Below are 27,150 nucleotides of genomic sequence, written 5' to 3'. Positions count from 1 at the left end.
AGGGCGACGGTCACGGAGCCGATTCCACCCGTGGGAGGGAGGGAGGCTGAGCACAGCCGTCATTTAATTAGAGACACACAAGAATGGTACTCATTAATTTCCCCTCATCTTCGAGTGCCTCTTGTGGGGGCCAGTGAAATTTGTTATTAGGGGACAATATTTGGAAGATGCCAGATGGTGCCTTGCCTGTGGATGGTTATTAAACAGCCACAGCCACCAACATGCTCAGTATCAACATGATGAGACTATTCTTTATTGTTTTACCATGTGACTCAGAATCCTTTTATTCTTTTTTCGGTGGATTCTAAACTCCTTTATTGCCTGCCTTGAGACTTACTCAAGAACTTAAACCAATTATTTTTTTAAACAGTATTTTTAAATGTTGGAGAAGTGCCTTTTTTTCATGAAGATTTTATTTATTTATTTATTTATCCATTTATTTTTAGAGAGAGGGCAAGGTAGGGAGAAAGAGAGGGAGAGAAGCTTCAATATGTCTTTGTGTCTTGTGCGCCCCCTACTGGGGGGTCTGGCCCACAACCCCGGCATGTGCCCTGACTGGGAATCGAACCGGTGATTCTTTGGTTTACAGGCTGGTGCTCAACCCACTGAGCCACACTAGACCAGGCAAGAACTTCAAGCAATTCTTGGTTTCTGATATTTTGGGGAAACACCTCCATATATTCATCTGAGAGGACTAACCACTAATCGTGCTTATGTCAGTAAGAAAACAAAAGGATAAAAGAAGGCTGGAGTATTTAGACCCTGAATGTTCTGTCATATGAACAGACATATTTAGTAGATTTGCCATGATTAAAATGCGTCTGTGCAATACTGTTTAATGTTCATATCCTAACTCTATCTGTTCATCTTACCCGTCTCATAAGGTGAATAGAGCAGTCATTGTTATTCTCATTTTGCAAATGAGAAAATTCAGGCAGGCATTTGGCCGATAAGCAACTTACCCAGTTTCATTCATTCAACGACTGTTTACGGAGCCACCCTATGCCAGGCCCCCACTGTGGGGGGGGCAGTGACCCAGGGGCAGGCAGGGCAGATGGGGCCCTGTGCTGAGGAGCTGACTGTCTCGGGGCCCACGCTAAAGGGACAAACGACAATGGAAACTCTAGCTTTTGACTCTGACTCTGACTCCCGTGGAAGTTCCACACCAACCGTGGGAATGCACTAAGTTGCACGATTATTCAGCCCCTTGAGTCCAGCCGAGCTACTGCTTCATTTTTTCCTTCCATTTCAAATCGCATGTCAGTTCCCAGCCCTCCACCATTGAAAGCAGGAATGTAGTCAGCCCTCTCTGGGGTTGGGTATGGGGTTGGCTGTCTTTGCTTTTATTGACTTTCTGCACTTTGCTCTGGGCTGACATTCGTGAAGTGCTCTGAGGTGCGAGAGGACTAAATGACTCATCCCCTGCCCCCGGTGAGGCATGGCCTACCTAGAAACATCCAGAGAGCAAGGCAGCACTAGAAGTGTGTGTGGGTGCGCAGCGGGCCTGTGCACAGACAGACCTCTCAGAGCTTTTGCACAAAGCAAGTGTGGGAAGGTGCTAATTTGGTAGTATCACAACACCCTAACTGGGAAAGCAAAACACACGCCGGAGATCAGGGAAGCTGGTGTTAGCACGTGGCCCAAGAAGTTTTGCTCCTCCTGGAACCTGAGTGTCTTTCATGAAATCATAGAGTCCCAAAATGTGGGTGGTGGGCATGGGGGTGGCATTTCAGGACCATTTGCCCAGCACCCTCCAGGGGAGAGAAAGAACCTGCAGAGAAGTTAGTTGGCTGAAGTTGAAGTCGCCAAGCCAGTCTGTGATGGAAATGCATTTTGAGCCTTGTCAGGCTATCCTTGGAGGAACTGGGGAAGAAGTGGCTTCCAGAACTCTCCCTGTGTGGGGCCTGGTGAGATGAGCTTCCCCGTAACCCTGTACACACAGAGCCGAAGCATTGGCCATCCTCGGACTCACACAAAAGGAGAGGCAAGCGGCCCTAAGTGTCTGCCAAGTACTTAAGGAATGTGGCATGCCATTACCGGTTTGAGAATATGACATCTTTTGTTTAAAGCACTGCACTTATTTGTGCTGTTTCTGCTAAGAGCTTAATCATAAAGCTATCCTAACCCCCTTTCCCGAGGGGCTGGTATTTTGATTTTCATCATTGTTACTTTATTATCTTCTTAGTCGTGAGTCACACAGCAAGTATGGCAGGCCCTCGTGGTCATGGTGATTTTAGGCACAAGTCCAGGCAAAGCAAAGGTCCTAGACTAACTTGCCTGACAGACTGTTAATACAAAACATTCGTACGGGTGAGATTATAATAGTCCCCCTTATCTGCAGGTTTGCTTTCCACAGTTTCAGTCACCCGTGGTCGATCACGGTCTGAAAATACTGAATGGAAAATTCCAGAAATAAACAATTCATACGTTTTGAATGGTGCACCGATCTGAGTAGGGTGATGGAATCTCTCACACAATCCCACTTCATTTTGCCTGGGACGTGAATCATCCTTTTGCCCACTGTGTCCCTACTATGTCCCCACTGTGTGTGTCCCCACTGTGTTCTCCATCATCATGAAGTAGCGGTCTTGGTTGTCAGATTAGCTACCAGAGAGAGAGTGAAAGAGAGAGACCCCATTCACATAAGCTTTTATTACAGTGCACTATTATAATTGTTCCATTTTATTACTTGCTTACCACAGGTATGCATGTATACCATCTGCAGTTTGGGGTATCCCCTGGGGGTCTTGGAATGTATTCCTCACAGATAAGGAGGGACGACTGTGTTTGTAAACCAGTAAATATAGTTTTCATCCTGGCTGGTGTGGCTCAGTGGATTGAGCCATGGCCTGTGAATCAAGGGTCGCCAGTTCAAACCCAAGTCAGGGCACATGCCTGGGTTGCAGGCCAGGTCCCAAGTAGGAGACCATGAGAGGCAACTGCACACTGATGTTTCTCTCCCTCTCTTTCTCCCTCCTTTCCCCTCTCTCTAAAAATAAATTATATTCACAAGTAGAGATATACATATATTTCTACTTGTGAATATAAATGTGTCATTGGAAAGCACTTTGCAAAGTGTAAAGATCTAGTTATTTGTTGTTTGCCTTTAAATTAAGCCCCTGGGCCAAGAGAGAAGCACCCCTGCAGAACAGGGGGCTTCAATCCAAGAAAACTACCCCATCGTTTGGCCTTGTCCCCAGGGTTTCAGGCTTAGAGGAAGCCACACTCTGCCCCGCCCCGTGGCTGATCCTCAGCCCCCTCCCCCGGCAGCCCATTCTCATCCCCTCCTTTTTTTTCTAGATATGTTTCCTCTTCAATTGCTTAAGTTATAAAAATAGAACAAAATCACTTGAAACATTACATGGGAAACACTGAAAGAAAACCCTAAGCCCACCCAAATGGAACATTTACTTTCTTTGGCCTTTGTAACATTTTCATCTTTTCAAACCCATTTCAGGCTTATGCTCAGATTCAAGCCAATCTCTCTGCAAAGGGATGAATTAGTATAATTCATATGAGTAGGGCAATTATCTTGCATTTCACACTTTTCAACCGAGGTAATATTTCCCGCTGGTTTTAAGTTCTGGCCTCAGTGTCCGTATGCTCTGAGCTCACGCTCCCCAAATCACACGCTCATCCCTCTCGGGCAGTTGTGTTCTGAATGAGAACGGACTGCACTGAGCCGGGTGGGGGCCAAGGATGATTAATTACTCACTTTGATACACTTGTTGGACCTCCTGATTCCCGTGGAGTTTGTACACGTCAAGTTCTTAAGTTCCTCCAATTGCTGGTTCACCTTTTGGCTCCCCCCAGAGAATGGTTAAGAACGTCAGAAATGTCCCCACCAGTGGATTACCGGGACCAGTGGAAATCATGTCTCCCGTGTACTCTGTCACACCACGGAGTTCCACATCACAGATGACAGGCCCCCGCAACTTGCTGCATTGACCCGAGCAGCTGTCTCTCCCAGGAACCCACAGGCACACGGGGGGGGGGTCTGGATGGTTTGCCCACCTCCACACGGGGAGTGTTCCTCTTCAGCTCTGCTCAAGCGTTACACCCCGCTGTGGCAGACCCTGAAGAAAGGCCGCATGTAATGAGTTCATGAGTATTTCCACTAGCAGGTGGCTGAGCAGTGACCTCAGAGAGACTCTTTCTTAATTCCCCCAGTTTAATTTGAATTTCTATGAGGTCAATTATTTTGGACAAATATTATTATAAATGCTTGCAGCAGATGTCAAATGATTCTGCAGTGTTGTACCTGCCTCCATTCCCCTAAATGGCGCTCGTTTTTTTTTTGTGAGCCTTGGTCTGTAGCCTGACCTTGGAAGCTGAGCTGTGAGCCCGGAAAGATTCATGGCAAAGTGACTTTGAACAGGAGGACTGCTCCAATCGGGGCAGGGTCGGGGTGCAGAAGGAAGGGCCAGTGCAACTTTGAGTATTATCTGGGGACCTGTGGAATACCGCTGATTCAGCAGAAGCACTTTCATGAAACTAAGCCAAATTTTAGGAGAGACTTAGGATCAATTAAAAAAATCACCCTGAAAACTTTAGCACTCCCCCATGTATGTGCTGCCCACCCCACAATATCTAGTTATTCCAAAGCATCTGTTAAACCCTACTTTTTCTGAACTTTCGAGAGAATGGAGGTGGGGTTCAGGAGACAGTCACATCAAAGACGGGAAGACACTCAGATCCCAAGGGGAACAGCGGTCTCAGCGGCCACAGACCAGGACTGAAGGCACCACAACCATGCCTGCCCCCTTTACCCTTTGGCTAAGGATGTCCTCCACCAGATTGAAGTTCCCCCTCTTTTCCTAAATGCACTGGCTTCTTCTCATTTACACACGAGAAGTTTGAATTTGAGGAATGTGTCCTTTCTAACAGGAAAACATTGCTCCTTGTGGATGTTGAAGAATGTTTAGCCCCCGCCGTTGCCTTAGTTGAGGTTTCCGTGGCCCGAGGAAAACTACTGACCTAGCAGGTGTCAAGTTGTTCAGGACAGTCTTCTGTAGCCAGGATGGGCACGGCCAGTCTCGATGTTGTCAGTCGCCGTGAGGCTCGGAATTCGCTTTCACCAACTAACAGACTGGGGGGGGGGGGCTCTCTTCCTCTTCTGCTCCGCAGATCCTGAGTCACCTGGTGATGGAGGAGCTGCTGCCAACCCTCCAGACAGACCTTCTGCCTAAAATGAAGGGGAAGAAGAATGACAGGAAGAGGGCCTGGCTCGGCGTAAGTGATGGCTTTGCCCTGCCTCTGTGCTACTCAGAATAAGCATCCTTTCTCTTCTCTTTTTAGGGTAGCCTTTCTTTGAAAAAAAAAAAAAACGAATCCCTTCCCTGGTACAGAACAGACTATCTTGAGCTTGCTCATTCTTACCTCAATAAGGACTAATCCGAACAGACTCTGACTTCGAAAGAAAAGTCAGAATGTGTGTGCAGTTCTGTTTAAGTTGCGATTACCTGGGATTAATCCTCCTCCCTGCACGGGACCCTGTCAGGCTCTCACACTTGGCGGAGCCCCGATTCACGTGTGGGTCCCCGTTGCAGCTCCTGGAGGAGGCCTACAACCTGGTGCGGCAGCAGGTTTCCGAGGGCCTAAGCGCCTTGAAGGAGGAATGCAGAGCGCTGATGAAGAACCTGGAGGGCACCATGCGTTCCGACATGGATCAGATTGTGAACTCAAAGAACTTTCTAACTGGGAAGATCAGAGGTGAGTGGCGATAATTCATGTTCTGCTGACAAAACAAGCTGGTATGTTCACTCAGGGCTGCTCACATAGTCAGAATTTGTGGTTTCAGGGAGGAATGGAGCTGAGGGAATTGTTACAAAAGAAGGGGTAACAGTGGTAACAGCAGCTTGGAGCTGCCAAGGGCCCCACCCTCCCACGGAAGCTTCAGAGAAACCCGGTGGAGGAAACTTTGCTTCTCGCCTTGGGTGGGGCCTCTGAATTCTGACAGCACATGCACCTTCCCGGTTGGAGCGTTTCTTGCACTGAATAGTCATGGCTTATGACCCGGGTTCATGATCATTCTGAAGTTTCAATTAGATGCTTTTCAAATAGGTCTTCTCTCAAAGTTTACTGATAAAATAATTCATTATTCTCCTGGCAGGAAAATGTCATAGTTGGGGAGCAAGCCAGCCATTTTGAGAACTCACAGATGGTTTCTTATTCAAATCATGCAATGAAAGGGTTTTTTTCCTAATAATTCTAAGACGTGATTAATACTTCATATCCCCAATATTTATGAGTTAAACATAATTTTAATAGTATTGATCACCTTCAGTTGTCAGAATACAAGGCAGCATGATCCTCTATAACTCTGTGAAATACATCTGTGAATCGAAATAAGAATGTGACCAATCATCTCCCTGCAGGATAGTTACTCACCAATAAAAAATTAAGACATACACTTGAAGTGTAGTTCCGTTTCTGCGCATTAGGAGGTGGCCCGGGTCCAGCCAGCGAACACCTCCAGGCTCCCGTTTTCCCATCTGTACCATGGAGGACTGGACAGCCAGATGAGCGTGAGCCCCCTTTTCAGTTGGGCGCTACTGGGACTAGCCCACGTGACTTTCCTGGCCCCTCAAAGCCCCGCCTTCCGGTCCAGCCTCAGGCTTCCTTCCTGGGGTCGCTGTTCCAAACCCGGCCAGTGGTCAGGGTTACCTTAGCGCTGAACCACAATGACAAAACTAGTCACAACACAGATTACCCTGTCCCTGCCAGGCTTCCTGAAGCAGACTCTTTGCTGGGCTCTTCCTCTGCTAATCGGAGGGTGGTTTTGCCTCTGGGAAGAGGGAGTACGGTTACATTCGTTTCCGTCCCTCTTTCTGATTTTTGGGGGCTCTTTCCATTTTTTTGTCACTGCTCATGCTGTCCTTGATTACCAGAACCAAAAATAGTGTTTTTTAAAAATCGGGAGTGGGCATGGGATGTGGGGTAACAAACTGAGAGGAATTTATTTTCCATTTGCCCTAAAAGACTGTCTTTGAATTTTTAAGAAAGTCTCTTGAGGAAGGGAGAGGGGAATTGAACTGTATTGATTGATTCTTAGAGGAATAAATTAAAACATAATAAATTGTTGTATACAAATGATTAATCATTATTTTATGCACCTGAAACTAATATAATGCTATGTGTCAATTATACCTCAATTTAGAAAAACTTAATGAATTGTGTTTTCAGCAAACTCTGTATGTACAATGACAGTGATTGATGGGCCACTGGCCTTTTCTTTTTTGCGTTGGGCATGGCGTGTTTATAGGGCCAAGCAGGAAAATGTGTTTTGCCCCAGCAGAGGAAAGCTGGGGGGGGGGGGGGGGGGGGCAGAGAGATCCTGTTTGTTTCCATTTTCAAGGCACCTCATGGTTTTCTTTTCTGGCGAATGCCAGTGCGGAGCTCACTGTGCTGGTCTGCAGTGCCGTCAGAGCTTGCTGGCCAGGGGCTCTGTGGGGTAACCAGCCCCCTCTGGCCGGGCCCAAGCGCCCTTGAATCCGATTTTGCCGTAAGTCGCAGTTTTCTGGTTCTTTCTTCCCGCAGCGATGGTGGCCCAGCCAGCAGAGAAAAGCTGTGCGGAGAGCGTGCAGCCGTTCCTGGCATCCATTCTGGAGGAGCTCATGGGGCCCGTGAGCTCGGGGTTCAGTGAAGTACGCTCCCTCTTTGAAAAGGAGGTGGATGAACTGAGCCAGAACTTTCAGACCAGCAAAGACGGTGCCCAGCTGAAGGAGGTAGGATGTGAAGCCAAGGACTTCAGTGCGAATGGTCTGCCCGAGGCTGCCTTTTCCATGGGCTGTATCAGCATCCATCTCTTCTTCCTTCCTTCCCTCCTCCCACTGCCCCTCCCTTCCTCCCTTCTGCGCATCTGCCTTCCATCCCTTCATCTGGTCTGCCTTCCATCCATTCATCTGGTCTGCCTTCCACCCCTTCACAACCCACTCATCCATCCAGCCATCCCTTTTCACTTATTAATGGTTTTAAGTCGCAAAAATAATTACATGAATATATATATATGTATATGTATATATATATGCAAAATGAACCAGCCATACCCACCTGACCCTTGTTCACCTCCAATTCCTAGGCCACCTCCCCGCCCAACTCCCTGAATTAACTAACATAAGCAGCTTAGAATGTGTTTTCACATACTTTTTCCTTGTTCATACAAATATACAAGCATGTAGCCTCATTTATATAAGTTTTGTTGGTTGGTTGGTTTGTTTCTGAAAATACAGGCTCATGATAAAAACCGATGTTTCTCAAAGTGTGGTCCTTAGACCCACAGCGGCATCATCACCTGCCTGTTAATCATGCAAATTATTAGCCCCGCCCCCAAAGATCTACCGAATCAGAAGCTCTGGGGGTGGGCCCAGCAGTGCATTCTAATGAGACTTCCAGAGGGTTGATGCACCCGGAAGTGTGAGAAGCCCTGACAGACACAACTTGTTGACTTGGCTTTACACTTGACACATGATGGACATCCCTACCAGTCAGTGGATAAGACCAGATATGTCTGTCCCTTTTCCTTTCTTACTCCTCTGTGCATACCCACGCATGGCATTGTCATCAACGAGCTCATTTGTATCTATTTTGACGTTTTTTATCGCAGCCTTCTTTTTAAATGTGACTTTACTCTCGCTCCTCCCCACACGCCACCCACCTCCCCTCAAGTAATCAGTGTCCACACCTCGGCACATGCCACCCTGTAACTCCCCACGGTTTACAACCTGTAACACGCGCACATCCACAAGCCATTGTTTTACATTGCTTGGTCTTAGCCAACTGGGATTATATCACCCAGACTACTGTGCTTATCAGTATTCTCACTCCACAGTGCCCCATGGAACTGTTTCCAAGTTGACTGTTCTAGTTCTAAGTCATTCATTGTAATGGCTGCGTAACATTGCATGTGTGATTTAGTCAACCGTCTTAAGGTCACCACCATAGGACAAAGCTGTGGCAAGGAGCCTTGTAATGTACATTCTCACACCTGGTGCTTCTGTTTGTACAGGGTAGATTCCTAGGACAGGATGGGTAGGTGGAAAGGTGGGTTCATCCCTCACATTAACAGATGTTATCATTTGTGTTCCAAAAAAGGGGTTTAAAATCCACATTTCTACCGACTGTGTGTGGTGGAAAGATGTTCCCCTCCATATTCCCATCAGAAATAAGTCTTCTCACTGGTTCAAACTTTCACCAACTTGCTAGGAGCAAAGTGGCAACCCATTTTTCCTCTCTTGTCTGCCTAACTGGTGTTTCTTAAAAATAGTCCCATGACGTGTGTTGTGATGAGGGTCAAGTTCAAGCACCATTAATTCCACCTTAGCTGGGCTGTCTGTTACCACTTCTTAAAGGGGGCGATACTTTCCCATTACGAACACAGTGACAACGAGCCCCCTTTAAACTTCTGTTCAGAGCCATCGGGGAATGCCGACTGACCTCTGACCTGCGCCCTGAAAACGAGACAGCACCCCCTGGACTCTGCAATCCTCCCCTGGCCTCCATTTCCAGCACCTTTCTTCCTGTCTATCTGCACCTGCTTTCTCGTTTATTCCAGCTCTCCAGTATTCGGTTTTAACTCATTTTAGAATAAGCGTGGGAAGTAAAACTCACGCTGTTGGCGACAGCACTCATAGTGTCTGAGTGTGTCGGCGACCCCTGGGGTCACTGGGAGAACAGGTCTGTCGCCAGCCCCTCCCTGGAAGCCTCCGTAGTCAGGTCTGCGCTTGCACAAACTAGAGAAGGAGGGACCCAGGTGTATGAAACTGGGTACCGCTCCCTGACCAGGCTCCTCCTACCTCCTACGTCCTGTCCACTAGCACCATAGAGAGCCTGAAGCAGTGGGAAGTGCCCTGCGTCCTGACAGGGCCTCAGGGAACTCTGGGGACTCTGGCCTCACGTCCAGCAGTCCGGAGGTCACTCTGACCTCGCTGGGATTTTCTGAGAGGGATGGCACTCCTTTATAAAGGCTGTGGGAACTCATGGGCTCGGTAACATCTCATGTTACAAAGGACCTACCTGCTAGCTCTTGAGTTCTGGAAGTGGGAGCTGGGAGGCAGTCCATCAAAAGCATATGAAGACTGGACACCTGGGTGCATCCCTGGGTTGTCCCATCATCCCCTTGGTTCTTCTCCGGCCTCTGCCCGAGCAGCAGGGCTGACCTGGGGACCCACTGCAGGGAGGAAGACATCTGAAGCAGTCACAGATGCAGTGATTGGGAAGTGATTCACTCTAACAACACCTGTTGGACTGCTGAGAATTTACGGAGTATGTAATATGTGTGTAGCATTGCTCCTGAGTCTGAAGATGTTTCATTTTCCCCCTTCCCCAAACGTAGCATCTGGACCGGCTTATGAATCTGCCACTGGATTCTGTGAAGATGGAGCCTTGTTACGTCCAAGTCAACCTGCTTCAGGAGCGCCTGCAGGACCTCAAGAGCCGCTTCAGATTCCCCCACGTCGACCTGGTGGTGCAGCAGACACAGAACTACATGCAGGAGGTGGGCGCCCCGGGGGCATCCTGGGGCTGAGGACGCAGCCAGGGGGAGCGGGCACTGGTGGATGGGACCGGTGGGCTGGGGCGCTCAGGTGTGCGTCCATCACCTCTGTCGTCACAACTGTCCTTCCAGCAGGGCTTCATCTTCCCTCCATACTGATGAATGTCCTACACTGGGAACATCTCCAGGAAATAAAGTGACAATTAACTGCTTCATTGAAGCTCAGGTGCACATGGGAATTGTCTGGGGGGCTTTTAAGAAATGCTAGGCCCCACCTCCAGTGATTCTGATTATACATATATATTTTTTGAAATGATTTTTCAATTATTGAAGTTATATATCTACAATTCAATCATTTCAGATTTTAATAATTTAAAATGATGTTTTAAATGATTTAATAATTTAAACATTATATTTTAATAATTAGAAAATTTCCTACTTGTTCCCACTGCCTCTAATACGTGTCCAGGACTGAGCCCCACTGGCTACAGTCAATTCCCTAACCCAGTGTAGAAGCGATCAGGGCCTCAGTCACAGCTGTATGTTTGGATCTCTTGCGTTTACCTGATGGGTTCCTTCCCCCCACGAGGAGCAGGAGTGAACAGCCCGGACTTTTCCGCAGTCTGGCGGTTTACGCATGAGGAAGGGGTGTGCTCACTGCAGCTGTGAGAGCACAGTCCTGTCTCACGGATTCGCCGGGGGAGCCCATTGTGGGGCTGGACACTGTGCCCACTCCCACTTCGGGGAGCTCAGGGCGAGGCAGGTTCTCAGATAAATGTACCCCTGCGTTGAGAATGCAGCGAGGAAGGTGTGTGTTGGAATCATGGGCATGGAAAAAAGAGGCACACTATTTTTCTCAAATGTTATAGGCAGGACTAAGTGACCCACCTTATACTATCTAACCTCTGAGTTGTGGGGTTAAAGATGGAGAGGAACTGCCCTGGGCAGTCATTTCACAGAGTCCCCGTCAAACACTGGTGAAGCTTATACAGGCACAAGGACAGAGAATGAGGAATGAGCTCCTGCTGTTGCCCACCTCCAGAGCCTGTTGCCACGTTTGCCCCGAGCCCCACCCCTGCCCCGTCCAACCTGGCAGAGTTGTGAGCGGATGGGTGGGAGGCGGACAGAGAGATGTTCTGGGTGGTTTACCTCCACCTGAAAGTGTGTGTGCAGAAGTAAGGCAGCCAGAAATCATTGGAGAAGACTCCCTCCTCAACCTGCTAAGCCCTGGACGCAGGTACCAGAGGGTGGAGGAAGGGGATGGCCACAGGGGACGATGGCATTTTCAATCCCACGGTCTTGGGTTTTCCAGTCCAGAGTGGAAGGAGCAGAGATGCGAAGAAAGGATGCACAGGATACACACAGGTATACACACATACATATGCATGCACACATACATGTGCGTGTGTGTGTGTATTCCTGGTCTCTTACTGACCCCACAGTGACCATATGCCTATTTATGTCACAGCTCAGGTAGTGGGATGAGGGCCTGTCACCCTGGGTCACTCTCAGAGCAGTGGCTGAGGGGACTCCTCTCAGATGCTCTACCCCTCCCTCGGTGCCGCTGTCCTAGACGGACCGGGGCAGTGCCCCCTCCCTGACTGTGCTGTCTCTGTGTCGCTTTGGCCTCCAGCTCATGGGGAATGCGGTGTTCACCTTCGCACAGCTGCTGGCCCCACATCTCGGGGCCGAGGCCCCCAAAACAGCAGTCGCCATGGAGAAGGTTAAGCTCCGAGTCTTAAAGGTAAAACCTTTTTTTCATTTGTGGGAAGCACAAAACAAGGGTGTGACCCCTGGGGGAGGTAGAAGGGGTAAAGGGGGGACAAATGGTGACGAAAGGAGACTTGACTTGGGGTGGTGAACACACGGTACAATATACAGGTGATGTGTTACAGAATTGTACGCCTGACACCTACATCATTTTACTAGCCACTATCACCGCAATATATTCAGTAACAAGGAAGCAAAATAAAAGAACATGACCACTGTTTTTTTTTTTTTTTTTTTTTAGTGGAAAATACCATGTTCTTTCACTTGCCCGCTTTTCTTTCTCATCTTTCCCATCAATCCTCCCCAGGTTCCAGTGACTGGCAGGCGGTTCCCCAGCACGATTCTCAGGCCTCTTCTGCCATCTAGTGGCCTTTTTAGGGACCACAGGTCCTCAGCATCCTGGCCCAGCAGCTGAAGTGACTTGTCTCCGTTTAATTTCAAAGCATTTGCACTTGATATGTATTGGCTGCCCCCTACAAGCAATTGCATGGAATATAAAAATAGACCAGGCACAGCCTATTTCTTCAAATAGTTTACATTTAAATTAGCCAACATATGTTAAAAAAAATACCTCATGGCAAAGGAAATATACTCCAAGTAAAAGATAAATGTCAAAAATTTTTTTAAAGAAAAAAGAAGAGATACCTGCCACATGAAATTGTTTTATTTGTATTAGGCTTCCTGTTTAAGTATCTATGAAAATGGTTTTAATAATAAGAGCTTGCCTAGACATGCTATATTTTTAAAGCCTTTTAAAAGCCTAACTAACCTGTTTCATTTGATCCTCACCGGCACTTGTGAGATAATTAGAATATGTGCCCATTTTAGATATGAGGAAACTGACTCTCCGAGAGCTCATGTGACTTATGTAAGCTTCATGGGCCAGTCAAGGTGAACCGGAGCTTAAACTATACTTAAACCCGACGAACTCATTTTTTACTTCTTCTTTCCCCAAAACCAGTGATTTTCAAAAGGTGTGGCAGGAGAATTTGTAAAACATGCAGTACCTGACTATTTTGTCAGGAACACTGTCCTCTTTCCCCTTAGATGATCAAATTTTAAAAATGACAACAGCCAACACAGCAGTTGCTGTCTGGTGTGAATGAATCAAAATCATACCTATTTGGGTGGGACAGATCAGCAAAAAATATATATATATTTTGGTGTGCCACAGAATTTTGTAATGAGTTTATGTGTGCTATGAGGTGAAAACCGTTGAAAATTGCTGCCCTACTCAGTGCTTGGAGCAGAAGATTAAATTCCACGGAGCCTAGAAGGGGGTCCCTGGATTTCAAGCCTGATTTCAAAGTCTCACAGGCAGTAGAAAACTCTGGCAATTAAATTATTGAAAAGAAAAGCAGCTCTGGCTGGTGTGGCTCAATGGATGAGCATCAGTCTGTGAACCAAAGGCTTGCCAGTTTGATTCCCAGTCAGGGCACAACGTCTAGGTTGTGGGCCAGGTCCCCAGCAGGAGGTGTATGAGAGGCAACCAATCAATGCATTTCTCGTACATTGATGTTCCTGTTTTTCTCCCTCTCTTTCCCTCTCTCTTAAAGAAATGTCTAAATAAAATCTTTTAAAAAAGAAATTAAAAGCAATACTTATCACGGTGACACAACTAATAATGAACTTATAATTGAGAAAGAAAAGATATCAATGCCAACACCACCCCTAGTGTCAGGACACTTTCTGCCTCTCATGACAGTCCATTCCTTCTCTGGACACAGGTACATGCTTCCTAGTGTTAAAAGTCAAGGTTCTCAGTGGTTGTCAGTCTAGTTCTGCCCTGTTTGTTAATGTCCTTCTTCCACATGGCAGCCTCCTGCTGTTTGAACAGAGCTATAATTTAGCCCCAAATTGCTACCTCTGGTATAAATGGCTTCATCTCTTTGACCATTCTTTACGGGGCCTGACCATTCTGCTCACGTGTATGTGTCTGTGCTTCAGTGTGTCTGTGACCCCCTTAAAGTGACACTGAAGACCACACTCTGGTCTCTCAGTTTGGATGATCCATGGGGTACAAAGCGAGTCCTCATCTTTCTTGTTCTAGATGTGGAACTCCTTTGATTAACAGCCACAGTGCCCGTGTAGCTATGAGCCAGAACCTCTCTTCCCTCGCAGAAATCATTATAGCCCACAAAGCCTGCTTTTAGGATGTAGAATGAAGGAAGTAGATGACCAGGAGCCTTCAGGACCCACCCAGGACTGGGGGGGACAAAGCACAAATCACCCCCCAGTTCTATCCCCAGCTTCTTTATAACTTGGAAATTGCTGTGTTGTTGGTCTCGTCTCGGTTTCTGTATCTATAAGAGGGGAGGGTGGGATGAGTGATTAGCAGTCATAATCTCCACCTACAGCGTGAGAGAATCGCATAGAAAGGTCTCCAGGACCTCGGAAACACCACAGGGTGCTCAGAAATCAGAGGGGAAAAGGCGATGAAGTGAGTGGCTGGGATTTTTGCTGAAGGAAAAGTGAACAGATTGCAGTGTTGCTATTGAGCATATGTTTCCATCTCTGTATTGACAGCAATACGATTATGACAGCAGCACCACGCGGAAGAGGATATTTCAGGAGGCGCTGGTTCAGATCACACTTCCCACCGTGCAGAAGGCCCTGGCGTCCACCTGCAAACCAGTAAGGGCTGGGTCACTCCAGAGAGACTGCTCTTATCGCCTGTGATGTCCAAGCGCTTTTTTGAGGAGAGGGGGGGACCAGGATGTGCTTGCAAACAGTAGAAGGGGTTGGCAAACTTTCTCTGTAAATGGTCCAACAGTAAATATTGTAGGCTTCATGGGCCATGCTGTTTCTGATGCAACTACCCAGTTCTGTTGTAGCAGCCCTGAAGCAGCCGTAGACTGTGCATAGACAAATGGGCAGATCTGAGTCTCAGCATTGCTTTATTTACAAACCCAAGCAGCTGGCGAGCTTGGCCGACCCCCGGCCCAGACAGAAATCTTGGAGGGTGACGACGTGAGCACAGAGCACCTGCAAATGTCACGTGTTTGTCATTCAAGTATGACTCGTGATTCCTACATGGCCTCTGAAACTTGACCACCCCGTCCAGGAAAAGATCTTAAGTAACATGATTGACTGCAGGAGATTTGTTCTGTGAAATCCAGTAACATTTGTTTGGTGAAATCAATGAAGCAACTCGTTTAAAGCTGTTATGAACCCCAGGTGACCAGTGACAGCCCTGATTACGAAGTGTGACTTAGTCTGCAGAGCAGAGTAATGACTGAGCTCACTCGGGGGGCTGGGTCTCTGGGTTCAAGTCCTGGCTCCTCCAGGTATCGGCTCTTGGGCCTTGGTTCAATCACTTTTGCTCTTTTTTGGTCTAGACTTCACTTTCCAGAAAATGGAGACAGTAATACCTTGCAGTATCCTTGTTCAGACGGAGAAGACTAGAATGAAGCAATTAACACCCGATGAGTGCTTACCACGTGCCAGGCGCTGTGGGAAGCACTGGGCATGGGTTAGCTCGATGATTCTCCGGAAACCCTGCGAGGAGGTTCTATTTATATCCTCACTGTAGCAATGAGGAACCCCGAGGGCTTACGTCGTGGGCCCAGGATCACAGAGCTGGCCACCGGCTGAGTCTGCACCCAGCTCACATGCATTGGTCCATGGGATGCCCTCAGTGAGGGGCAAACACTGCTTTTACTATTTCTGCATCTCAGAAAGGATCCATGAGCCAGGACATGTGCGGGGCTCTTAGAGCAAAGGAGAAGGAGCGTTTGGAATTTAAACAGGGCTTTGTGGCAGCGTGGAGCTCTCCAAGCATTGGACCATTGAGTCCCTCTCACGAGTCATGTGCTGGGGCAGCGGGGCAGTGTCCTCGGTCCCTGTTTTTACATTCTGTCAATGCCGTTCTTCTTCAAAGTGTCACCAGCATATCTCGTCCATGGCGTTTATTCCTGGGGGCATGTTTCCTTCATAGAAAGGGATCAGACGATGCCAGGGCAGCAACCCGTCCACACGAATGGCCCTTGGCCTACGTGGTTGGAAAAGTTCAGCCGCCGAGTGGACGACTCAGCCCACCTCCGGACGTGTGGGCACACCAACTCTCTGTAAAGCCTGTTTTCCTCTTCTGCTCCCAAAGGCGGCCCTGGTGGCCTTGGGACCTCCTCCTCCCCCCAGAAAAGGGGGAGGGTGCAGAAAGCCTTCTGTCCTTCTGCCCTCCTCTTTTCAAACACCAGCAGAGATGTGCCCAATTTGTAAGGAGCTCTTGTGACTTCTAATCAAGAGAGACCAGTTTCTGAAGAACCTGCAACCCACAGTTTTCTGTCCTGAAGGACATGGTATCAGGGTCAGGAGCCTTTTAAACATCTGGATTTACAGACTGGATAAACTAGAGGCATTCCAGCCTCAGAGGAGAGTTCTTCATTTTATTAAAGTGTAGTTTTTCTTGGCTCTTTAAGTTGCAGCTTCCTAGACCTGGGATATTGAACTCAAGATGCACGTCAGAATTGCCTAGGAAGCTTTGAAAAACACTGATTCCCCAAGACCCTCCCTCAGGGATTCAACTTAATTGACCCAGGGAATTCAACACAGGAGTGTCGTAGTTCAATGTATTTCGTCAAGAAGGTCTGTTTTGTGAAGCCAGCCATGTGACAGCTGTATAAATATCCCTAGAAATTATCTCTCTCCACAGAATTCTTCAGCTGGCTGAAATGTTGAAGGTCTTCTGTTTATTCATCGAACATGCATTCAACATGTCTCAGATGCGATCCAGGCCCTGGGCCCGGCCCACGGCCCTGCTGTCTGTCCTGAGGTCCATTCACAGCCCAGAGGCAGGAGGCACACAGGGTGCCGTGTGATGGGCTTGGCAGGAGCCGGATGGGGGCAGCTCCTCCCACTGGAGTTCCGAGGAGGTTGCCTGGCTCTGCTTGTGGGTTGGGGAGGGCCACCCGGAGTCCTGCTTTCGCCTAGTTCTAAGGGCGAACAACTGTCAGGGGAACACGGAATGGGAGACCAGGCGGGAACATGGAAGGGCGCTGCAGACATGAGCCTGTGCCCCTCACTTCACAGAGGAGGAGAGGGGCGCAGAGTGGTCTTCCCTCCAAGATGCGTATATGTAAAGGGACCCCGTGAGAGCCCTCTGTGACCTGGTCCCGCCTGCAGCAGAGCCCCCAGCCCTGGCATGGGGAGCTGTCTGAAGTGGTGGCCTCTGACCCCTGTCGTCAACCCTGTCACTCCAGGCCAAAGGCATCAAATCCTGCTGCTAAGTCCCTGGCTGTCTAGGAGGCACAGGCACTGTTTCCAGCACCCTTGGGTGCAAGGGTTACTGAGTTAAACACGGGAATGGGATTGGGTGCTTTTCAGTCCCTGCTCCAGTCTCGTGCTGATAACAGGCAAGCCGTTGGGAAACGCTTGGGAAGAAGGAAGGGTTAAAGGGTTTTGCATCCTGCCCCGGTTGTCTTGGAGGAAGAAGTGAGTGCCAGAGCCAGCCAGAGGGAAAGAGGAGAATGTCCCTGATTTCCCGAAGAGTCCTTGACTAGAGATTCTTACACCTGGAAAGGGGCCTCAGTCTAATAAAGTCAGACACACGTCTGCTCCCCACCCAGCAGTCTCGTTTCCAGGAACCTACCCAAGACGAGTCAGTCCTTAAATCTACAGAAATCATGCACGAGAATGTTCGTAGCATCTCTATTCCTCACAGTCAAAAAGTGGGAGGAAAACCTCAATATCCATCAACAGGAGTGTGGATTAACAATTTTAGTTTATCCATATGAGGGAAGTCTTATCCATAACAAAGAACAAGCCACTGATAGCCAAGCAATCAGTTTGTTTTCATGGACGACTCTCGAAAACCAACACAAAGAATAGCCAACTCATTCTGCTTACATGAAGTTCAAGAACAAGAGAAACTAAGGCCACTGTAATAGATGTTGAACCAGTGCTTATCTCCAGGGAGACGTGGATGGGAAAAGGGCATGCAAGTGATGCCCTCTGTCTTGATCTGGGCTGGGGTTTCATGAGGTTACTTGTGTATTTTAGATCATTGAGCCATACTTTTCATGTCTGCATTTTATTGTGTGCAACGTATACCTCGGTAAGTACTGTTGGCACTTAAAAAAAAAATGAAGAAGCCAATACTCTGGTTAGGATGGGGTAGAAGGAGACCTCCAGACCCCTGACACTCCCTGAGGTGATCAACTTTCTCATCTACCCCCTTAAGTGCTCGAGACGTGGGCCCCGTGTGAGGAGTGGCATCCCGGGTTTTGTCCTTCCTGCATCTCCCACACGCACTGGCAGCTCATGCCTGGTCCCTCTCTGTCTCTCACGCTCCAGGAACTTCAGAAATACGAGCAGTTCATCTTCGCGGATCACACCAACATGATCCACGTGGAAAACGTGTACGAGGAGATTTTACACCAGATCCTCCTCGATGAAACTCTGAAAGGTGAGGGAGGTTTACCTGGTGCTAAGGTGGGGGGGAACTCTGGATAGAGGGGAGCGCCCCGGAAATGGGACCCAGTGCGGCCAGCTAGGTTTCCGCAACAGAAACGAAATGGGCAGGGCCAACATTGCTGCGGAGACGACCATCAGGTGGTCTTTCTCTTTCAGCACAAATAAGGACACTGTGGGATGGAGTGTTAAGCTTCATTGTTCAGATGAGAAGACTGAGGTTTGGAGAGATCAAACCTAGGGTGCCTCATGACCAGCAGCTGTCTTCTGCCAGCTGTTCCAGGCAGAACAAAGGACAAAGGGCTCCTCTTAGTCACAGGCCCACAGCTCCGCCTGGAGCGGGAGGAGAGGTGACGGCCGAGCAGCTGCTCAGCACATTCCTCACCTCCTCTCAGCTGCACAGAAGAGACCCAGGCAGTGACACCGTGCGCTGGGAGGCTGGCTGGGACTTGGGCAGCGCACAGGGGGAAGCAGGCCTTGCTCGGGGCAGGGTGTGAACAGGGAAAGCTTGGGTAGAGCTGGGGAGGGCCACCCATAAACCTGCAGGCCCGACCCATAGCTGGTCTCCGTGGGAAAGGTGTGGAGCACCCCAGAACTCTCCCACAAAGGAAACTAGCCAAGCGCAAGCCCCCAGGTCCCAACGGCTCATCACTGGGGATCTAATGAGATAAGGGATGGAAAGGTGTCCGCAGTGTCTACACAGAGGACGGGCTCAGTCAAGGCCACTGCCAGGCCACCATGGCACCTGGGGACAATTAGAAAAAGGCTCCTTTCACCTGAAATCTATATAACTTTTATTAACCAATGTCATCCCCCAAAAACTCAATTTAAAAAAATTAGAAGTTACAAAATAGTCACGGGGATGTACTAGAACATAGGAAACAGTCAGATTATATCGTAATAACTATGTATCAGGGCCAGCTGGGTGCTGGAAATGCTGGTGGGAAACACCTTGTAAAACACGTGATAGGCTAACCACTACGCTGTGCACCCGAAACTAATACAAAATAACACTGAACAATACTGAGTATAAACTATAATTGAGAGAAACATTGATCGGTGGTCTCTCACACGTGCCCTGACTGGGGATCAAACCCACAACCTTTTTCAGTGCACAGGACGAGGCTTCAACCAACTGAGCCACCTGGCCGGGGCTGAATGTAAACTATAATTGAAAAATAACACTTTAATTAAAAAAAAAAAAGAATTTGGCTAATCTACACAGGGACATGATAGCAACAGCAATAAAAGAATTCCTTATTAAAAAAGAAAAGAAAAAGGCTCCCTTCCTGCAGGCTCGTGATGCTCTCTGTCCAAAAACGACCACGCTATGCCGAGCGTGTGCGAGCGGACCACGCATCCGCAGCTGCTGCAGAGACTGCGCTCGAACCCGTGCTGTTTCTGACGAGGAGGCCCCGCCCCCCGGGATGCGACACCGTAGCACTCAGTGCAGCGTGCGCCGCCGTAATAAGCAGGGGTTCGCTGTCAGAAGTGTCCGCTGCTGTCGTTATTCGTGTCGTTGTCCCTCCTCTCCAGGCCTCAAAGGCTGAGCTGGGGGAACGTGGGTCTTCGTTTTGGTGTGTCCGGTGTTTTTGCTGCAGCATCTTTGCCACAGGCATTTTTGGCCCAGAACTAATTGGCCAAAAGGCAACTTTCCCGTGAGAAAGATTAAATTATGTCACACAAAAGAGGGACATGAAAGCGGAATAACAAAATAGAAAAAAACCTGATTGCCAAATGCAAATATTTGAATACATTTCATATGCGTGTCGATTCATGGAAATTTACTGTGCAAATAACAGGTTTTATCTTGTGGAGTGTGTCTAAGGCCTTGCCTTTGTTTCATGGGACACGTGAGTTCAACTCTGCACCCTCAAAGGCCCTTGGGTGCCCCTCTTTCTCTTCCCAACGTAGTGTTTCCAAATAAGAAACCGACTGACTCTTGGGGCAAACATCACCATCATCTGGGAAAAAAATGCCAACTATTTTAAGATCACCACTATTTATTTCCTCCGCTACTTTGTCAATGGAGAAATGAAACCAAACCTGAGCAAAAATAAACAAATAAATAACCCTACAACTAAAAATAAACCAATGCAAAAAAACAAACTATCAGCTACTTATTTAAAACCTTTTATGGTGATTGGTTCATCAATGAAGAAATGAAACCAAAAAGACCAAAAAAGACAGTCAACCAGCTATTTATTCTTTTTTATAGCAAAATAGCCTTATGGCCAGTTAGTTAGTTATGCAGCAAAAAACGTTTGCAGCAAAGTTGGGTGTGGCAGAGGCCTCTGCAGCGAAGAGGCCATGGCCACAGTGCCGGTCAGCAGGGCTCCTGTCTCCGGGTGCTCGGGGCTGAGAACCTGGCGCACACTCAGGACTGCACTGTGCGGTACGCGGAGAAAAGCAGGCCAGCTCCTGTCCTCAAGGGGTCTCAGGCCAGGCGGCTATAAACTGGTGCCGCACAGATCGGCCGCTAATAAAATGCGGTGGGGGCCGTGTGTGTAATCCAAGCGCTACCGTCATGGATTGCAAGCTCTTCAACAGCAAAGGCTGTATTTTCTTCGTCTCCAGGTTCCCGGAACCTGCCCCGTAGTCACTGCCCAGTGTTTGCTGTTTGAATAAATGAATGCGTGGAGGAATGAATGAAGGAACACTGGGGAGATTCAGAGTTTGGTGTGTGCTTTTAGGCTTCCACGTTCGTGGCAGGCTACCCAGAAGAGGGTGAGTGTAAGCCGGAACTTGAACTTGAGACATTTGGATAGGTAGAAAAGTTGAGAGGAGAGTTCGGCTTCTGGGTAAAACCAGAAAAGCCAAATCCACCGGGGCAGAGCTCTAACACCCTGTTCTGTTTTCCGGTGCCCCAGTGATAAAGGAAGCTGCCGTCCTGAAGAAACACAACTTATTTGAAGACAACGTGGCCTTGCCCAGTGAAAGCGTGTCCAGCTTGACAGATCTGAAAACCCCCGCGGGGTCGAACCAGGCCAGCCCTGCCAGGAGAGCCTCCAGCATGCTGCCAGGAGCTGCCGACAGCGAGACTGCCAGTAACGAAGTATTTCAGGAACCAGGGGAAGCGAGGCAGCCTGGGGGCCCTAGTCCATTGGCCCAAGAAGAAAGCCTTTCTTTGCCAGGTAGGGATGGGCGGGTGATCACGTCAAGCATGGGTGACCCTGTTGAGAATCTGGTGGCTGTAGAGGATGTGGCAGGAGCCCTCAGCACACGCCCGCCAGAGCTGGAGTTTGGAGGGACCCCTGAGAACAGAAAACCTGTCCAGGAAAAGCCAGAATCCACCTCTGCCTCGGGCTCCTTGAAGGAGCTCCGAGATTTGTTGACGGTGACCATCGAAGTGCCAATGGAGTCTGCGGCCCCCGAAATTAAGAGAGATGCACCTCAGGAGACCCTTGTGCCCCAAGAAATCGAAAAAGAAGAGGAAACAACCCCAGCTTATCCAGAGGCCAATCAGACAGCTGCCTCCAGCCAGGACACCTGTGAGGATGCTGGAATCAGAGAGAGAGAGGCCCATTCTCCTGTTGCTGCGGAGGCCGAGGCTGGTGGGGCGGAGTTGGGGGTCTGTGCAGAGGCTCAGCCAGCTTGTGGAGGGCTCAGCCAGGGCGCCAGGGGCCCAGGCACCACAGAGGAGCACGCAGAGGCAGGGGAGCCCCGTGGGAGGGAGCCCCCGGGCAGGCCTTCCGGCCCTGATGCCCAGGAAGGAGGTGTGGCCATGCCGCAAGGAGATTGCATTGTAAGTTCCGAGCCCAGTGGCCCCGGGGAGAGCCAGGTCTCTGTGGAAGAGGAAGCGGCGGGAGGGGAGGACGGCGAGGCCCAGGCAGCTGCCACCACAGATGCAGAGCAGATCAAGGGTGCCCGTGTTCACGAGTGTCAGTGGGTAGTCGAGAATGCTCCAAACACCGACCTCCCAGGTCCACAGAAAGAGGACGAGAGGGAAAGCCGCCCAGAGCAGCCCTCGGAGGAGTGAAAGGGACAATTTGGCCAAAGTATTTCTTTGAACAAACTAACCCTAAATGGGTGAGCTATGGATATATTTAGGGTTTGCATGTGTGTTGTTACCAAACAAAAATTTATGAAGTGCTCCCTTAATTTGCATTGAAATCAGAGGGAACATAAGGGAGGGTGTGAGCGCAGAGGCAAACCTTTGTGGAATCAAACTGTTCTTCCACGAATTATTGCTTTAGCATTTTAATCAGAATTACAAAGGTAACGCAGTGTCTGGGGTGAGAGGGAGCTGAGGGTGTCCAAGGGCGGGAGTGGGTGTCGCATTGAAGACGGAGGAAGCAGTAGGAGCACAGTTTTCAATACACTCTGCACACTTTCTTCTAATGCACTTTAAGGCTTTTCAGTCCTTTGTGAGAATGCCCGTCTACTACCCCCACTTCACCGTCTCTTAAGGACTCAGCCGTTGTCCACAGTCTGGCTGGCCTGGCTGCCCGAAAGCGAGCGTGGCCATCAGCAGGGCCCTGCCGTGTGCAGACACCGCAGAGCCGGAGCGAGGGCAGGAGAAGCCAAGCAGAAACCAAGGCTGGCTGTGGTCTGCGAGACTGCCCGGGCCTGATACTAATTCTGCTTTCCACGTCTTGTCGATTAATCTTGTGGATTCTTCTTCATTAATCACCTCTTGGGGAAATTCAAACAAGGCGAAAAAATTTCCCTTGCACATTGGAGCGTTCCAAATTAGCCTTAGACTGTGCAGAGAATGAGCTTAGCTAAATTATTGGGTGTGAAGCCTACCAATTAAACAAATGTTATTGAGACAGCTACTCTTTGCCTCACGCTAAGTTAAGCATAGTACCAAAAAAAAAAAAAAAAAAACCAGAGAGAGAGAGAAAAGAAGAAGAAGCGATAAGGTGCTTTTGTTCAGTATAAATTAAAAGGCCCAAGGGAATTTAAGAAAATGTCAGTTTTCAAATGATAAATTTTCTGTGCTGCCAGGGAAAAACTTTCTGTCTTTCTACTGAAGCCATCCTGGTTCATTCCCAGAAGGAAATAAAGTGAATAAATGAATTCAGTGAATTAAAAAAGAGAAAGAAAAGAGAGAGAGAGAAAAGCCAAGATATATCCAAGCTCTGAAGATGGTACCAAGGGTAAAGATCACTTGTGCAGTCAGTTAGCAGGTTAATGGAATCCGTTACGTCCCAGGCACTGGAGGTCTGTGCTTTAAAAGATCTGTTCCTTTCTCCCAGAACCTACACATTAGCAGAAATAGACACAAATACATCTTCCACATTGATTGTGACCTATTCCTGTTAATGTTACAGGTGGAATGGACTTCCAAAAGATTAAATGAAGAACTATTCTATTGTCCTTCAGAAAATATTACTTTATTGCCTGGCCGGTATGGCTCGGTGGATTGAATGCCAGCCTGCAAACCAGAAGGCTGCAGGTTCAATTCCCAGTCAGGTCACATGCTCAGGTTGTGGGACAGATCCCCAGTAGGGGGCAAGTGAGGGGCAACCGATTGATGTGTCTCACACATCGATGTCTCTCTCCCTTTCTTTCTCTTTTCCTTCTCCTCTCTCTAAAAATAAATAAAATCTTAAAAAAGAGAAAATATCAGTTTATTTCCTAAAAGCTTCAGAGCCAGCACTTCATCTTCTTTCTTTCCACAAATTTTAATAATAGATCCCAATATCTTGCCCAAAGACCTGCATTTGATCATCATCAACAAGGAAGTTTGCATCAGCTCTTTAGAGGATTTATCCCACAGTTCAACCATTTAAGCAGGAATTCAAAATGGATTTCTAGGTCTTCAAGGATGAACTATAATCAGTATCAGTATAATCTCCTGTTACAGCTTTCCTGCGAGTGCTCCCATCCTCACACCTAGGAAGGCTCTCCCGACAGGTGGAGAAGGTGAAGGCCACTCCTCCTGGTCCTTGTGACACCAATACCCACTCATATCTTTGCACTTAGCATGAAATACTGAAGTTCTCTGTGCTTCCTGTCTCTTCCAAGGGCTCTTCTCTTCCAGGGCAGGAAGGAGGGTTTAGCCATTAGATGTGCTTCCTGCGAGAAACACACAGCCTTGAATAATGGCTCTCTGCCTCCTGGGGTCACATTAACATCCCTAGTGCCCAGCAAGGAACTGGCCTGTGCCAGGCTGCTCAGGAAATGTGAGAACCGAACACCCACCACTCTGCTGTGCCGCGGCTATTTGGGGCTTGCTGTCAGCCAGGGAGATGTTTTCCAGTTGGGCTTCCTGCCCTTGCGAAGTCGTCCCCTAAATCAAGTCCAGATGGCCACATGGTCAGATGCTGTGCCCAGCAAGGCAAGGCACCAGAGGAACAGTGCCCAGCCCTGCCCGGGGCTGTCCTTCCCTCCAGGAGAATTGCGGCGAGGGAGGAGGTCACGGCTCAGGCAGCCGCCAGCCCGGAGCTCCCCAGCTTTCTTCCTTTTCACATCAGGGCTTCTCGAACTCTCAGAAAGCAGAGTGATTCTTTCCAACCCTAAAAGAGAGTGCGTGTCACTGCATCGGATGGATGGACATCAGTGTAGACCCGAGGGACAAGGCACGAAGCGGGAGGATGCACTTGAGCATGCAAAGCACTTTTTTGTACGTGTTTCACAGAAGACAAATTCACTAGACTACACAGGGTGATTGTCCCATTCGCAGGTGGAACAGGAAACTAAAGTGCATTAAAAATATTCCTTGTTCATTTTAACGTTGCACAGAATAACTTCGCATCAGTGTGGGTTTGTTGCTTTTCGCAAGGACTTCACCTGGGCGTTGCAGTGGTTTCCAGGTCAGAGCAAGGTCACTGGGATTCCGTGAGCAGCATGGACGAGCCTCTGCCGGCTGCACCAGGGCTCTCTCCTGCGGGCAAGTCTGTTAGAAAGGCATCAGACCACAAGACATGCTGTTGGGCAAAAATCCCATGACTTTAAATGGGCTATGTTGTTGTTGACCTTCCACAAATAAGGAATACATTTCTTTCCTTAAAGAAATTAACTTGTCATCTTCTCCTTTGCAGCTTAGACTAGTGCCTTGCATTATGGAGAGTAAATTCTCTTTTCAAAAAAAAAAAAAAGTATTTTGGTGACCACGAGGATGAAATTCCAGTTTGTCCAAAAGCTTTCTAAAGAGTCTGGGTGTGAAGACCTTGCAGGTCGGTGGGCCTGATCTTCTCCATTTGATTAAGAAGGTCCTCAGGTCTGGTGTTGTAACCTCCAGGCTGGAGCCAGTGATTTCAAAGGGCTTCCCAATTCTCCCAGACAGGTGACTTTATTTCTTTATAGTAAGCTCTAAGTGATACATGCTACACGGCAATTTGAACGTGGGGAAGGGGAGGGCGCCCCTGACTAAAAGAGAAACACGGTCCATTTGATAAATGTGGGCTACATACACCTTCTTTACCATAAACAAACAGGTTTGGGGAATTGCCTTCCGAGGTTTGCAACTTCAAGAAAACAACAACAACACTGCAGATTGATATTTTTTTAGCCACTGTGTAAAGCAAATATCTTGAAAACACTTTGTAACCATGCATTTACTCTGTCGAGTGCCTATATTCCAATAAAATGTTCATCCTCGAAGAGATGTCCAGATGTCCTGTTTCTTTGGAATGGGGCTCTTTTTGTTGTCTTTTAAGCCGATGTGGTCAGTGTGGAGCTGGGAGGAGCAGCCCTCAGTGATGAAAAGGTGAGGCTCTGTTGCCACATTATGGAACTTTTCATTTTCTGTCACCGGGAAGAAATCCACAGGGAAGTCCCTTCATGTCAGATGTAATTATGCTTCCAAACTGCATGTGCTTGTTTCGCTAGGAATTAGATTGTGTCTAACTACAGCCATGGGCAATTACTCTTGACGTAATTGAACGGCTGTGCAAACAAATTTATTCTCAGTGGGTAACACTGAGTGACACATTCATTCTGTCTCTAATTGTAAATAAGACAATGCTTACTTGCCAATGTCAATAGTTGCTCATTCTTCCATGAGTTCCCTTCATCCCAGAAATAATGACGGCGGATCAATTACATGCCGGCGCTCCAGTGGCTGCTGGGGAAATGAGTGCACAGGGTGGACATGGGCAAACTCAAATTCTCGGGGTGAACATGGCCAGGGAGAGCTCAAGAGGGGTTCTTTGCCCCTTGCCTGGCATAAACCTTGTCTATTCTCTTAGCTTTAGTTCTATGGCACCAACAGCTTCAGACTGTGGGGGCAACTTTCCTCGCAAGTCCTCCCAGCCGCCACAGATAAGGGTAATCATGACTGAGACATGATGTGATCTGTTTGGGGAGGAAAAGTGGTCATTTTCCCAGAGGAAAAAGGCTGTGAGCAATGGCCAATTTCTCAGGGAAAAAAGGTGTTGAGCTCCTTCCTCCAAGGGCTTTTATTGGGTTGTAATACACAGGAATACAGGCGGCAAGGATCAAACAGTAGATAGCATTTCAAAGAAATCTGAGGGCTTAGTACGAGTCAGTCTCAAGAACAGAGTTTTAGGATTTCCTGCTCGAACTCTTGA

At 48.3% G+C, this 27,150-nt stretch overlaps 1 protein-coding gene across 1 annotated transcript in view; it reads left to right on the top strand.

Moving 5' to 3' along the window:
- The window catches only part of NIBAN1 (niban apoptosis regulator 1), a 122,225-nt gene extending 96,000 nt beyond the window's left edge, over positions 1-26,225 (top strand). The window contains exons 7-14 of the mRNA XM_037145690.2: positions 5,128-5,232; positions 5,550-5,712; positions 7,540-7,727; positions 10,334-10,495; positions 12,126-12,236; positions 14,789-14,896; positions 18,554-18,665; positions 21,541-26,225. Of these exons, the coding sequence (XP_037001585.2) occupies positions 5,128-5,232; positions 5,550-5,712; positions 7,540-7,727; positions 10,334-10,495; positions 12,126-12,236; positions 14,789-14,896; positions 18,554-18,665; positions 21,541-22,649 (2,058 nt within the window). The 3' untranslated portion in view covers positions 22,650-26,225. The remainder of the gene's footprint in view (positions 1-5,127; positions 5,233-5,549; positions 5,713-7,539; positions 7,728-10,333; positions 10,496-12,125; positions 12,237-14,788; positions 14,897-18,553; positions 18,666-21,540) is intronic.
- The last annotated feature ends 925 nt before the right edge of the window (positions 26,226-27,150 follow it).

This window comes from Artibeus jamaicensis, unplaced genomic scaffold (assembly GCF_021234435.1).
Source record: "Artibeus jamaicensis isolate MK-2021 breed Jamaican fruit bat unplaced genomic scaffold, CSHL_Jam_final contig_2170, whole genome shotgun sequence".
NCBI classification, from domain to species: domain Eukaryota; kingdom Metazoa; phylum Chordata; class Mammalia; order Chiroptera; family Phyllostomidae; genus Artibeus; species Artibeus jamaicensis.
Note: the sequence above shows the minus strand (reverse complement) of the source record. Positions and strands in the feature narration are given on the sequence as shown.